This window comes from Cydia strobilella, chromosome 4, assembly GCF_947568885.1.
Source record: "Cydia strobilella chromosome 4, ilCydStro3.1, whole genome shotgun sequence".
Classification (NCBI taxonomy): domain Eukaryota; kingdom Metazoa; phylum Arthropoda; class Insecta; order Lepidoptera; family Tortricidae; genus Cydia; species Cydia strobilella.
Window position 1 is genome coordinate 12190510 of NC_086044.1, and position 14289 is coordinate 12204798.

The window sequence follows — 14289 nt, forward strand, 5'->3', positions numbered from 1 at the left end:
ATGTCGTGGCCAGGCATTAAGGGATAAAAAGTTGATGTTTTCATGGAATGCTCTTATATAATGTTAAAAAATAATTTATCAGATAATATATAAAAAATTAGAAAAGTACATCAAGTTAAAAACAAGGATAATTTTCTGTTACATTAAACTGCAACGTCTGCAACTAATATACACAACAAACAAAACAAAAAACTGACTGTTTACATATATTTTTGAAATGGTCTTTTCACTAGCTTTTATTTGGTACCTATATTGCTTTAGTAAAAAAAAACGATCCCCCCCTCCCTTTTTTCATTAGCGGGCGCCAATTTTAAAATTTATATACCCTATGTCACTACCACAATTCTGATCTTCAACCAAACCTCATATGTCAAAAACCGCCCAGTCGTTTGGGTTGTAGGGTGTGCCAAATAAATGGACATATATAATATATGTGGACATATATAATGTATATAACATATGTAGTGTTGTGCCGTTCCCGGTAACATTCCCCATTTTGTATGGGGAAATTTCTCGCTCGGTAACATTCCCCATACTAAATGGGTAATGTTACCGGGAACGGCACAACTCTAAACATATGTAATATATGTGCACATTATATGTGTACATATTTTTTTTCTTACTATAGCAATATGGGTACCAAATGAAAGCTAGTGAAAAGATTATATGTAAACAGGTGGGTTTTTTGTTTGTTTTAATAATGGTTGCAGTTTAATGTAACAGAAAATTATACTTTTTTTCAACTTGATGTACTTTTCTTATTTTTTCATATATCTGGTTAGTTATTTTTCATATCCTTTATATGTATGTATAATACATATAAAGGATATATAGTTGGTCAAGCAAATCTTGTCAGTAAATAGGAACAAAGAATACTATACCCATCCTTTTCTTTTGGGAGCTAGTACTAGTGTAAGACATAGAATGATTCTCTCTGTCAATGTTTGAAATGAGACAGTCCCTTGACAAACTATACATAGTTTTTCTTTATTTTTTTTATTAGCCTGGTTTAGTGTCCCACTGCTGGGCAAAGGCCTCCCCTCGTTTCCTCCACTCGACCCTGTCGTTTGAAATTTCCCACCAGTCCGGATAAAACGCGTCCAAGTCGTCCCGCCATCTCCTTTTCGGCCTGCCTGCACCCCGGCCAGCACCATCTATGGTGTTCCGTGGGTCCCACTCGGTAACCATTTTGGCCCACCTTTCAGGGTGCATGCGGCAGACATGTGTAGCCCAGCCCTACTGTCTTTATAGGCCTTTTAATAAAAAATATTGATTCCCTTTACAAATTATAATAAAAACTGTTCCCCGCAACTAAACATATCTTCATGTCGTATTTCATCTACCTACATACATACCATACATCAGTTTCAATGGTTTCCCATACAATTTTCCACCCCATTTTCACCCGCTTAAGGGTCTGCTGGAGTGTAAACTATCCTATGTCCTTCCCCGGGTATGTCCTTTCCCTTTTTAAATCACTTAGTATTTCATATACATAGAAAATAGGTTCTCCGCGTATCTACGTTCAGTTAAGTGCTTGAAAGTAGTTGAAACTGAAAGGCCATTGAAGGCGCACCCCGGGATACTGTTACGAACTCACTTAAGCTACAAACGCACAGCATCAATCTTAAAACGTTTGTAACAGGTTCCAGTGTTTACTCTACAGAGTTTTGAAATTTTATATCTGATAACAAAGCACAGTTAAATATTATTGAAATTATTTTAAACGGGTCACTCACGTATTATTAAGTCGAATAAAATAATTTTCATATGTTCGAGTCTCACGGGAGTTTTATAGTTAAAATCACAGTTATATTATTGCAGGCTGTCACAACTGCAATACTATCAAGAAAACTTTCTACAGTCGAAGGCAAAAATATCGATCCAGACAAATGGCTCAAAAATATGTGAACACGACTTTATTGTCTAAGGTGTAAAAGCGTACACATATTTTTGAAACCTTGAGAATGTATATATGTATATTTATGCCCTTGACTGTACTCGTTGCGCGTCGGTCGGAAGCGCCTCACTAAAGTAAACCAAGATATTATAGGTCTATCAGTACTCTTTAGTCTTTATTTTGAGAGGTGCCTGAACCTGTACCCGAACCCAGCGTGCACTGCAGCAGCACTGATCTGAATAGTACATATACTTGACGTGGCGAATGATGATCCCTATAACAGTTAATTATTGTATGGAGTACCTGTCAATGTCAAATGTTTTTGGACTTCTTTTGGTATTTGGTATTTTAACACATTTTTTTTTATTTGGAAGTGTAACCATTTAAGTAATAAAAAGACGGTAAAAACCTATCCAAGAGCGAATTGGCGGAACTGTCATAGGGAACATCATTCGCCGCGTCGATTATAATCTAATCACATTGTCGGTTTAAGGTTTTAGAGCTAAACGCAGATATCTTCATTTACAAGGGAATCTTAAAACAATTAGAACACGCATAGGGAATCAGACTACAAAAACCGGCCAAGTGCGAGTCGGACTCGCGCACCGAGGGTTCCGTACTTTTTAGTATTTGTTGTTATAGCGGCAACAGAAATACATTGCTACAACACATGGCTAATATATGGTACAAATATTCGCTGCATTGGGTACGGTCTTGGTGGCTTAGATGGTAGAGCATTGTACTAGTGATCTAGTGGTCGTGGGTTCAAGTCCCACCCAAGTAGTATAGGTACAATAACATGTCTGTTCTTGATCGCGGAAAAAAAAGACTGAAATTTTCTAAGTCCCAAGAACGGCCCCCCTTTGCTATACCTCAACCAAATTTAAAGCTCATTCAAAATTTTCATCTGATTTTGGAAATAAAGATGATCGAAAACTTGCATTCAATAAAAGTAATTGTAATTGAGTAAAGTAATTATTTACAAATTTTAGTTTCGAAATGTAATTAAAAATTTAATTAACCATTTACATTTTGCAATTGTTAATTGAATGCGTAATTACTTTTTACATGTAATTAAAAACAAAACCTTTACTAATTGTAATTTCAATTAGTAATAGAAGTTAAATTACTTTTTGCCCAACACTGGCACGCACACGTCACGCAAGCGGTGTGCCGTCTCATAAGGATCTGAAATATTACAACGCGCACGTGCACGTCTACGCACACGCACCCGGTGTGCACAGACCTTAAACGTTGATCAGTTCGTAGATTGTAAGTGCTGCAATCCACCCTTAGTGTTAAACAAGTCACATTACGTAGTTCATATGTTCATATTGTATAGAGTATATATTTCCGTTTATGGCAGTTCTATATAACACGTTTTTTTTTTTAATTTCTGTGTTGGTCGCATGGTAAAAGTTTTTAGTATAAACCTACATCTTCTCCTCTCCAAGTATTGCTAAAAATAGCCTAGTATACTGGCCATATCACTGTGTATATGCTTTTTTTTTTCTTTTTTGAATAGCCTATATTGTGTCCCACTGCTGGGTAAAGGCCTCCCCTGTCTTCCGCCACTCGTCACGGCTTTGTGCATGCTCCTGCCAGTCGCCACAAAGAGTCCAGGTCGTCTCGCCATCTCCTTTTTGGCCTGCCTCTGCCTCGGGTGATCTGTGGTGCCCATTCGGTCGCTATTTTGGCCCATCTACCCGTGTGCATCCTACAGATGTGTCCCGCCCAATCCCACTTGAGCTTGGCGGCCTTCTCACCCACATGCATATGTATATGTATATGCATGCATATGTATATGCTTATGCTTATTCGCTGTTAATGATAACGTTGTTGTTGCAGGTGTAAAAAGTGAGGAACAACGCACAGAGCCCGAGCAACGCCACGGATCGTCAAATCTCGGAACGCCCTGGCGCGAATCTCTTCAATGAACCATTTATGCCAGTTCTGGACTTTGAAGATGCAAGGTAAGACCCACGTATTTGCTTATCATCTCTTTTATCTTGATGTTATTCAACATTCGTCTCCAAGGTATATATAGTTTATCAGTGAATCATTCACAAAAACTTGACGACGCTGGTTTGCCTATGAGAGCCTGCTCTTATTTTTATATTTATTTATATATGTTTATTTAATATACCGTCAAATGGGGTGAACAGATACGGCGGGGGGAATAGGGACAAGAATCGGGATTGACATTTACCTAATAATTTAAAAGAAAATGTCTATCACAAAATGTATCTTGCGATAGAAAATAGTAGTGGATTATATACTTTTGGTAATATAAATACTCCAGTATTTATATTACCAAAAGTATTCAGAGTGTCGCGTAATATTCCCTATTGCTTTTATTGTTACGACTTTCGTCCTACATTTCTTTTTTACTGTTATTACTGTACTGTACTAGTACTAGGTACAGGTAGGAACCTACTTATAGTCTACCTACCGAATATTGTATACATATTTTTGGCACTTTGTCCGTAGGTATCGGTATTTTTAGACGTGATTGTAACGCGTTCGCTAAACGTGCACATAAAGTAGCCGCTAACAGAATGGTTTTTTTTTACATTTTTATGATTACCAACATTTTTGCGACAACAAATAGAGTAAAAGTATTTTATTTAATTATAGTTTTATTTGTGTTTTAACTTAAAATATTTACCTAATCATTTTTGACAACCCCGATCACTTGTCCCTATTCGTACCTTAGTCGTCCCTATTCACCCCGGCACCAGCATGAATCAGGATGGCCTGTTTATTTTGTCAAAAAAAGGACATGGAGACGAAATTATTAAGAAATATTTTATTTTAAATCGATTCTCAAACATAAGACACAAATTTTTAAATCTTAACATTTGTGGCCCTCATGGAAATATTCCTTTGAAATCTCTCTCAAAGTTTAAAATTGTCCCTATTCACCCCGTTTGACGGTATTTCATTAGGGTTATTATTATTAAATTTTGAACATATACGTTAGTAGGTACATAATTATGTATTATTGAACTCAGCAGTATAAGCGATAACGTATGCGGAGTGAAATCTGGACAAAATTCAATGCCGTATTAAATAAAACAACATATACAACTATATTTTATTTGGTTTTGTGGTGGGTATATTTTTCATGTTCTTTAATAATGTAAATGTATTTTCACATCACCTATTCGAAAAGGGAACTTTTCTTCCCTGCTAGGAGGGATCAAAGTGGCACTTTTCTGTTCAAGGACATTTTGTTGCCAGTATGAAATATTGACACAAAGACATATGAAATTAGTATGCATATAATCGATTACAATTTCTTTATAATCGATTACGTGCATACAATTTTTCTAACTTAAATAATATTTTGTTGTAAATTGTAAACAATAAATGTAATTAGCGTATTTTAAATTAATTAATAGCATATTTAAATTAAGTAAATTAATTAATTAGCGTAATATTTACAAGAAACGTAAAAACATTAGTTTAATAATTTAATTTTTATTTTGACATTTTAGGTCTCCTTAAACGCAGCCATACTTGTCTATGCAATTTAAAAAGTTTATATTTAATAAGTTTTGTACAAATATTTCACAAAGCATAATTATGCGGTTCTGTATTGATTATAAATTTGTAAATACTTAGTTTAAATTAATAACTTTATAATAATAAATATGTGATATCAGTCTTCATAGTGTTCTTCCGAAGATTTGGTTCAAAGGGGTAAGAGCTAATTTGTTACCAGAAAAATCTACAAAAATAATGTACTTGATTTTCATTGTATCATTTTAGGTGTTTGCTGCTGTCTGAAAAGATATTAGGTACATAATTATGAGCTGAAAATATCGATACGGACAAAGTGCCAGAAGTATGTACCTATACTAAGATAGTGTATACATATTTTTGGCACTTTGTCCGTATCGATCTTTGCTTCAATATAACAACGCTTTTAGTGCTGATGGGGCTGCCCAAATTCTGTAGTGCATCGGGGATGTTCGCGGAGGCGCGAGTAGACTGCTTCTACACCACCATGCGCAAGCGAGCTACATCCCTTGTGCGCAGAGTGAGGGCCAGCTCCAACAGCATTCTGAGAATGTTAGCAGACAGAAGATTGCCTGTATCTGAATAACTGCTGCTTGATACACGCACGCAGTAATAAATAAATAAATAAATGTATAGTTATAGTATAGTTATATATAGTTATTAAGGATAGTTATGTATATAGTTCTAACACTTAGATAAGATTATTTAAATTTAAGGTAATTACTAACCCAATGATCCCCGATGGTCTTGAATAAAGAATTTTATTTATTTTTTATATTTATTTGCTTAAAATAATAATGTTTTGAAACCTAATATATGTATGTAATTTCCTCATAGGTGATGTGAAAAGCAGTATGTGTCACATGGTAGCAAAGTTATTTTCACCTTGGGCGTTAACACTTGAATCCCTCACTACGCTCAGGATTCTATGTTAGAATCCCTCGCTACGCTCAGGATTCTATTATAGAATCCTTCGCTTCGTTTAGGATTCAATTGTACACCCTCGCCGTAAATATGTCATTTTGCTCCCTTGTGACACAATCTACTATTAACAACGTTACATGCAAGAAAAAGTTTATTCAAATTTGAGATGTTGAACGGCAGTTATGGTGCTTTAAAGCCATCGGTATCGAAAACACAAATGTTGGCATTTTTTTACTTACAATTTTATCTTCCTGGAAAACTTTTTTAGGAAACTTCGTATGCTCGATATATTTCACAATTTTCACATTCTCGTCCGTTGAACACCAATGTGTTCTCAAAAGAATAGTTACCTGGCCATGAATTTCCATTTTAAGCGACATATGATTAGTCCCCCATAAATCCCATGATGCAAAAACAGTTGTTTTTTTAGGGTTCCGTACCCAAAGGGTAAAAACGGGACCCTATTACTAAGACTCCGCTGTCCGTCTGCCAGTCACCAGGCTGTATCTCATGAACCGTGATAGCTAGACAGTTGAAATTTTCACAGATGATGTATTTTTGTTGCCGCTATAACAACAAATACTAAAAAGTACGGAACCCTCGGTGCGCGAGTCAGACTCGCACTTGGCCGGTTTTTTATTTTTTTCATTTGTGACCGAATGACGTACCCGTTTTTTCAGTTATTTTTTTTTTATTTTCGAAGATGGTGGGCTTAACTTTTCTAGAACGTTTGCCGATGATCATATCTTCAAGATATGTTTCACTATCACAAAATGTTCCACTATCTTCGCTTTCGGCCATAGGGAAATAGTGCTGGATAATTTACATAGGGGAGAGCGGGGACAAACGTAACAGCGGGTGGAAAGTAACAATGGCTCTTTAGGTTTATCTAATAGTCAGGGTTGATAAAAATCATGATTTTTATAAAAAAAACATAATAATCCGATTAATTTGATTTAAATCGGATTTATTTGATTAAAATCAGATTTTTTTGATTTGTTCATTTTCTTGCTTTTTTTCGTCGAAATAAACCCACACAGCATCTCTTTTTCTTCCAGACATCTTTTTGTTGTATTCACTCTTTCACTAGTCAATTACGAATGACCGGGCGAAAAGCGAAATGCATCTCGTGTTTTAGTTTCGGGGAATCCTGGAACTGTTTCGGTACCATGCGTCTCGTATTCCCCGAAACTGTTACGCTATGACTCGCTTGCGGTTTACTGATGTTTCGGCGAAAATTACTTCACAAACTTTCAGTTCCCAAACTATTTATCCCATATTTTTAGTTGGGCGAAATTTCATTTCGCAAATTTACATAATCCAACCTAACCTAACCCAACCTAGTACGTCATTTTCATTTCGCAAGTATGGGGTTGGGAAATGAAATGGTTGCGAAGTAAGGTTATGCCAACGATTGGTTTGCCAAATGAAACTTTGGCGAAAAGTTTGTTGCCAAGTGAAATTTGGCGAAATAAATTTCGCCAAAAAGGAAGTACACCCTCGCTTGCACATGTGTGCGTACCGTAGTGGTCCGGGGAATTCCCTAAACAATTTTGGGCCGATTTGGTTGTAGTAAAAATTTAATGATTTAAATCAATGTTTTTTTTTTAAAATCCCTTGATTAAAATCACGATTTAAATCAAGTGATTTAAATCATATCAACCCTGCTAATAGTCCACTCCGCTGCTATATTGTGATAGCCGGTGACGCCCCCTAAACTTGCATTTAGTCGAAACGGGCGCCACGTGCTATCAGGTTGTGTGCTTTCGACCCACATTGTGTTACTTTCGGCCCGCTAACGGGGTCAAAAGCAACAACGGATGATTTTTTTTATTACATACAAAATACAAAATAATAAGCTTAATTAAGGTGCTAATGGACAGAACTTGAACTGAATTTATATGACTACATTAATTTCGTCAAAATAATAACGGTTTCCCAGAACCAGAAACTAAGATCAAAATACAAAATGTTACGTTTGTCCCCGCTCTTCCCTACAGTTTCGCGACGGTGTTCTTCTAGATTGACCATAATTTCAAGAGAAAGAATCCAATGCCCATGAAACTTACCGGATTAATTGACAGATATATATAAGACTTTAAATGGGCAGTAAGATATAATTTCAGTTTAATTTTTTGTTTACTTTTTACATGTTCAAAACTTTGTCCAGATTTCACTCCGCATACGTTAGGTATCCTCACTAACATTTCTTTTGTACCTTAGTTTTATTTTCAAACGGCTAGTGTCATAAATTGTTTACGTATGCATCATTAAACATGAGGTTCCTGCAAGATTATTTGCCTAGGTTAATTCAATCTGGGCTAAAGTTGAAAACAGCTATCGTGGTAGGCATTTTAAATGAATATAAATCGAACGGTATACGCCCACGGTCATACACTTAAGAATCGTGAACTTAAAACTATGTAACTTTATATCCATAAATGATATATCTGATACTCAGAGTAATATGAGCACATTTAATCTCGATAAACAAATAAGACATGATTGCCTGATACAATTTCCAAATCAGTTAAATGAGAGGTAATATAGTCGAGAATAAAGTAGTACTGTGTGAGCGTGGTTATCATGGCGACGCAGCGGCGGTTGGCATGGTTACGCGAGCTCCGCTCCGGCCGCCTCCGCGGGCTCGGCGATCAATCCGGCCGGAGGAAGCGGCTGGTGCCGCCGGCTGCGCATACCATTTCGCGCAACACCCCACACTGCGATAATCAAGCCCCGGAAAATCATTTCCAAGAAACTCCCGGCGAAAACATTCTTACACGTGCAAGAGGATTTTGAATAAAATTTCTTGTCCGATTAGGTAAATAGTTTACATTCCCAATAATGGGATTATTGCCGGATAATAATGTGTTACGGGGGCGTACAAAGTAACGACCGGGATTAATGTCAAAAACTCGTTTAGTCCGCAGTAAAATTTTCTTAGGTAATAATAAGCTCAAGCCTTATTGAGCTTACTGTGGGGCTTAAAATTAGTTAATTGGTGTACAATATAAAGCGCAAAAATATTAGATTATTTTAACAATTGTGGAATAATTTACCTCGTTTAGATAGAGGGGTATAAGAACCTTTTTCGTCATAATATCTCGTTAACCTTGATTTTTTTTCTATGATTTTTACCATAATTACGCGCTCCTTGAAATGAGCTCGTAAAAAATTAAACAAAATCAACGGGAGAAAAAAGACCACAATGTAGGTGTATATGCCGTCTCTGAATTCGTAATGACCCGTGTCATTAATAAGTGATAAAAATGACAACATATTAACTCTCCTGAATGGAGGTTATGGAAATATTGCATTGATCGCCAATTTTACGCTAGCTGATCTGAATAAAGAAATGTAGGTATTCAATGACAATAACACTACGTCATAAATAGGCAATACTTAGTCCAGATCAGACGTAAAGTAAATTGCCTATTCAATTAACGTCCCTAAATCTAGGAGATCAGATTCCAAAACGCTTGTAGCAATCTAAACGAGATAGTCCAGTAAACCGAGCAGTACTAGGAAGGAGCGCGACCTTGACCCCCGAGCATAGGCCTAACCTGCCCCAAAAGCGTTGTCGAGTTGAAAGTTACGGTCGATATAAGAGAGGATCGAGTTCGCGCACGCGCTCACGCGTCGCCGCCAATCGATCCGCCCGCCCATGTGACGCATTACATTTGCGGGGATTCTTTGCGGACAATTTGCTATGTAGGTACTTGACATCACAATAGTTCTCCAACAATATACATGGTCCCATGAAAGTCAAAGACAAGTTAGGGAACGGTGCTCAGGGAATGTTGGAGAAAGTCAGGGAAATGTCAGGTAGACAGACTCTTGAGCCGATCAATGCAAAACTAGGCTTTTCAAAAAGTAGAAGTCTACGTAGTTATGTATGCTTTACATGCATAAAATGTTTTTGAAAAGCAAAATAAAATATTAAGGAATGTAATTTCCTTATTCCTCCATTTATTAAAATTGGATGACTTTGGACCTTCAAATTTAAGCTCTTGACCTTCGATTACACGTGTATTGCCTGTTCGTTTTGAAACGCGTCAGAGTTTTGGTGCTGAGAGTGAGAGAGGAGGGAGGTACGAGACCTGGGACTCGGGAGAAAGGCCCGTGCATCAGAGCCTAAAATGCATTTATGGAAATTATTTTTAGAGCGTCCAATTTTTTCTGCAAAGGTAGCTTTTGATTATTTTAATAATTTTCTTAATTGAAAATGTTTTTTTATCTATTTCGCCTAGTGGTTATGACGACCTAGGTTTCTTGGTAATAAGTTATTTTGGTTAGATTATATACATTCATCTTCGTGATAGGGATAGGTTTCCGAACTAAATATTATTTTAATCTTGATTTACTTTTCTTTCTCAGTATAAACGAACATAATAGTGCTTTTTTATCTACTATAACTCCGTCACATATGTATTTACCTATAACGCACACCCACACTATAAAGGGGAGGTACAAATATTCGCGGAATGAAGTATTTGCTAATTAAATAAAACAATAGAAGTATTTTTCTTTTTCAATATATTTACCCTCGAGTTTAAATCTTAAATGCATAGTGATGGATGCAGCCTACACAGCAAAAAACGTATAATTTTATGCATAATTAGATAAAATCGATTTGTTCCTGTATAATTATATTGATCATAAATTAATACACTTTTCGTTGTTTTACTTAAATTTGCGCATGATTTTAGTTTAAAAAAATTACATTTGTTTTATAAAGACGAAATGGCGTAAAAATTTGGAAAATTTGGAAACGTTGATGATTTTTAGTATATACCAAATTTAGGCGGTTTTTCGGGGTTTGCAATTATTTTATATTTAAAATCTTTATTATAGGTATATTACAAATAGTTTAAATTTGTAATGGTAGTACGTATGATTTTTCATATCTTTTACCAATAATTGTATATTTACATAAATTATGATTTACCCTATGTAAATTCTAACACTGATATAGCTGTGAAAATCGATGTTTTAATTTTTTTATCCCAGAATCTAAACATTCTGGGATCTGGAACAATTATGTAACACATATTTTATATTAATATCAGGCAAAAAGAAAAAATCATGCATTTTAGGGTTAATGCATTTTTTAGATCTACTAATTAATTTAGACTATCAAAAAAACATTTTTTATCTTTGCCCTCAAAATGAGCCGAAATAGCCTCCTTCACTTCTTCATCGTCACAAAATGTTTTTCCTCGTAGTTCTTTTTAAAAATTTGGGAACTAATAATAATCGCTGGGGGCCAGATCCGGGCTGTAGGGTGGGTGAACCAGCGATTCGAAGCCGCACCTGTTAAGAGCAGCAGTCGCAACATGGCTCTTGACAGTTTTCGCCGCCTTTTTTCTTGAATGGCTTCACGTAGTCTTTTTAATAGCATTGCATAATATGTCCCAGTTATGGTAACACCCTTGTCCTTGTAGTCGATCATGAGAATTCCTTTTGAATCCCAAAAAATTGTAACCATCACCTTTCCGGCCGATTCAGATACCCTGAACTTCTTCGGAGGTGGTGCACTCTTCTTAGCCACTGTTTCGACTCAGGTTCAAAATGATGAACCCAAGTCCCCTCACATCTCCAGTCACAATTCGTTCCAACATGTGGGTAGGTATTGTCACCGCACAGATTCAAAAATTGCTTCGATGCTTCAACTCGTAGTTGCATTTGCTGCGGTTTGAGCATTCTTGGTACCCATCTAGATTCTAGCACTCATTTTCGTCATGCCAAGATGGTCATGTAGGATCCTCAAAATTGTTGTATTTGATACACTAACTAATGTAGCTAATTGTTTCTTTTTAAGTCGAGCATCGTTTAGTACGAGTTTTTCAACTTATTGAACGATATCCGACGATGCGACTTAATCCTGGGCGAGGGTCGTCTTCAATTGACTTTCTGCCATGTTTGTGAAGAGGCCATGCCACTTGTAAATCGTGGTTTTAGACCCCGTAGACGGCTTTCATTTCATTAATTATAAGTTGCGGAGGTTTTCCTTGCTTCGATAGAAATTTTATCACGGCACGATATTCAATTTGCTCCATAGTCGCACGTTTATTCCGAAATAATTTGTTTGAAGGGCGATATCTTTAAAACAAATGACAGTTATGAATTGACATTTGTATGTTTTTTTTTCTAAAGAGCTCATACCAGATAAGCAAAGAGGTTTTGTACCATTTTACCTCCTTCTACTTCATTCCGCGAATATTTGTACCTCCCCTCGTGTTTATTTAAAAAAAACCAGCCAAGTGCGAGTCGGACTAGCGTTCCAAGGGTTCCGTACATTACACAATTTTTAACAATGTATTTTTTATGTGACACGTGAGTGAAATGTTTTTAAAAAATCCGTAGGGGTCGGATCAAAAACTAAATAATTAAGTCTGACTTACGCTTGACTGCACATTTCTATTAGGTTTTCTTGTGATCTATAGGTAAAGAACTATTTCGTGTATTTTTTTCAAAATTTTAGACCCAGTAGTTTCGGAGATAAAGGGGGAACGGTAATTTTTTGGCTATTTTCTTTTTTAGCTTCTAAACTATTTAGTTTAAAATTACAAAAAAAATATATTTGACATTCTCACAACGAGCTCTTTCATTTGATATGTAACACGATATAGTTTAATAAACTTTATTTTTAAATTTTCTCATTAACCCCTTAAAAGTGGCCCCCATGTTTAAAATTCATTTGTTTACGTTACATTCCGTCCGTCTTTGGGGTCACAAACTTACATATGTGTACCAAATTTCAACTTAATTGGTCTAGTAGTTTCGGAGAAAATAGGCTGTGACGCCTGTGACATACAGACAGTTCCGTTTTTTCCTTTTGAGGTACGGAACCCTAAAAATCTAAAATGATAGTGTAATCGGAAACAGCGTCAAACCTCTTATCAGCACAATGTCACAACAATAATAGTTACACAATGGAATGCATGTTGAGCTGCAACCTGTTGAGCTATTCATATTAAACCAACAGCTCACCGGCACAGCGAGGACTTACAACTCCAATATTGCTAACGTCACAATATTTGCCTTTAAAGGAGCTCGGGATTTTTATGATGAAAGTAATAAAACATGTGGCGTTTATTAATTTGAAATGTTCATTTTCAAGTACATGTTGTAGTTGTTGATTATTTTTTTTCATAATTTATAAACGTTAAAAAGCATCAAGTTTCCCAAACGCTCTGCCAGTAACTTAAGATAATATAAAATTCCATTAATCAGGATCATTTGATCCTTACTGTATCAGCAAGGGTTTATAAGTTTATAACCTATGATAAAATGTCTGAATTTCCTTACAAGTTAAAGCGAAAACGGATTGTCGACTACTATCAGCTAGATTATCACCGGGTTGGATTTTGATGTTAGAAATTTTTGAGGCATTATAATTTTTCTGTTGGAAAAAAAATCGAATTTGCCAACTAGAATTACTTCATTATTTAAAAAAATATGACAGCTATATAACCATAGTCACCGAGTTACTTACAAAATGGTACCTCTAGTTAGACATTTTGTCTAAAGGCCTATTGCCACAAACAGTCTGTAATTATTATAACGTTGGCAATTTTTTTATTGTAAATTAAGGGCAATTTCATAGTTCTCTGCTAAGTTAGTCAGTGGTCAAGCGACCAGCTGGTCGGTGAAACTGTGCCTTTTTTCAGTGCCATCAAAAGATAAAAACGCATATCGCACAGCACTAGCACCAACGCAATTATTATGACGGGGTTATTAAAAGCTAACAAAGTAAGTACCAGAAACTTATTGATTGCGAACTGATGCTCAAAGTCGACGGGGACAGGCCACCCGGTCCCCAACCAATATATTCCGCCATTTAAGATTCTCATTAGTTGTTTCATTTGATTAGATTACTTACGCTCCCGCGGGATTGCATCTCATCATATCTTGTCAACACATATTAGAAGAGTTAT

General features: G+C 36.0%; 1 protein-coding gene across 2 annotated transcripts in view; it reads left to right on the forward strand.

The window, feature by feature from the left end:
- Positions 1-14289, forward strand: part of LOC134741044 (nuclear receptor coactivator 1-like) — a 104028-nt gene that overhangs the window by 8651 nt on the left and 81088 nt on the right. For both annotated transcript variants that reach the window (XM_063673791.1, XM_063673792.1), the window contains one exon: positions 3749-3873. In XM_063673791.1, coding sequence (XP_063529861.1) covers positions 3845-3873 — 29 coding nt within the window. In that variant the 5' untranslated portion in view covers positions 3749-3844. The remainder of the gene's footprint in view (positions 1-3748; positions 3874-14289) is intronic.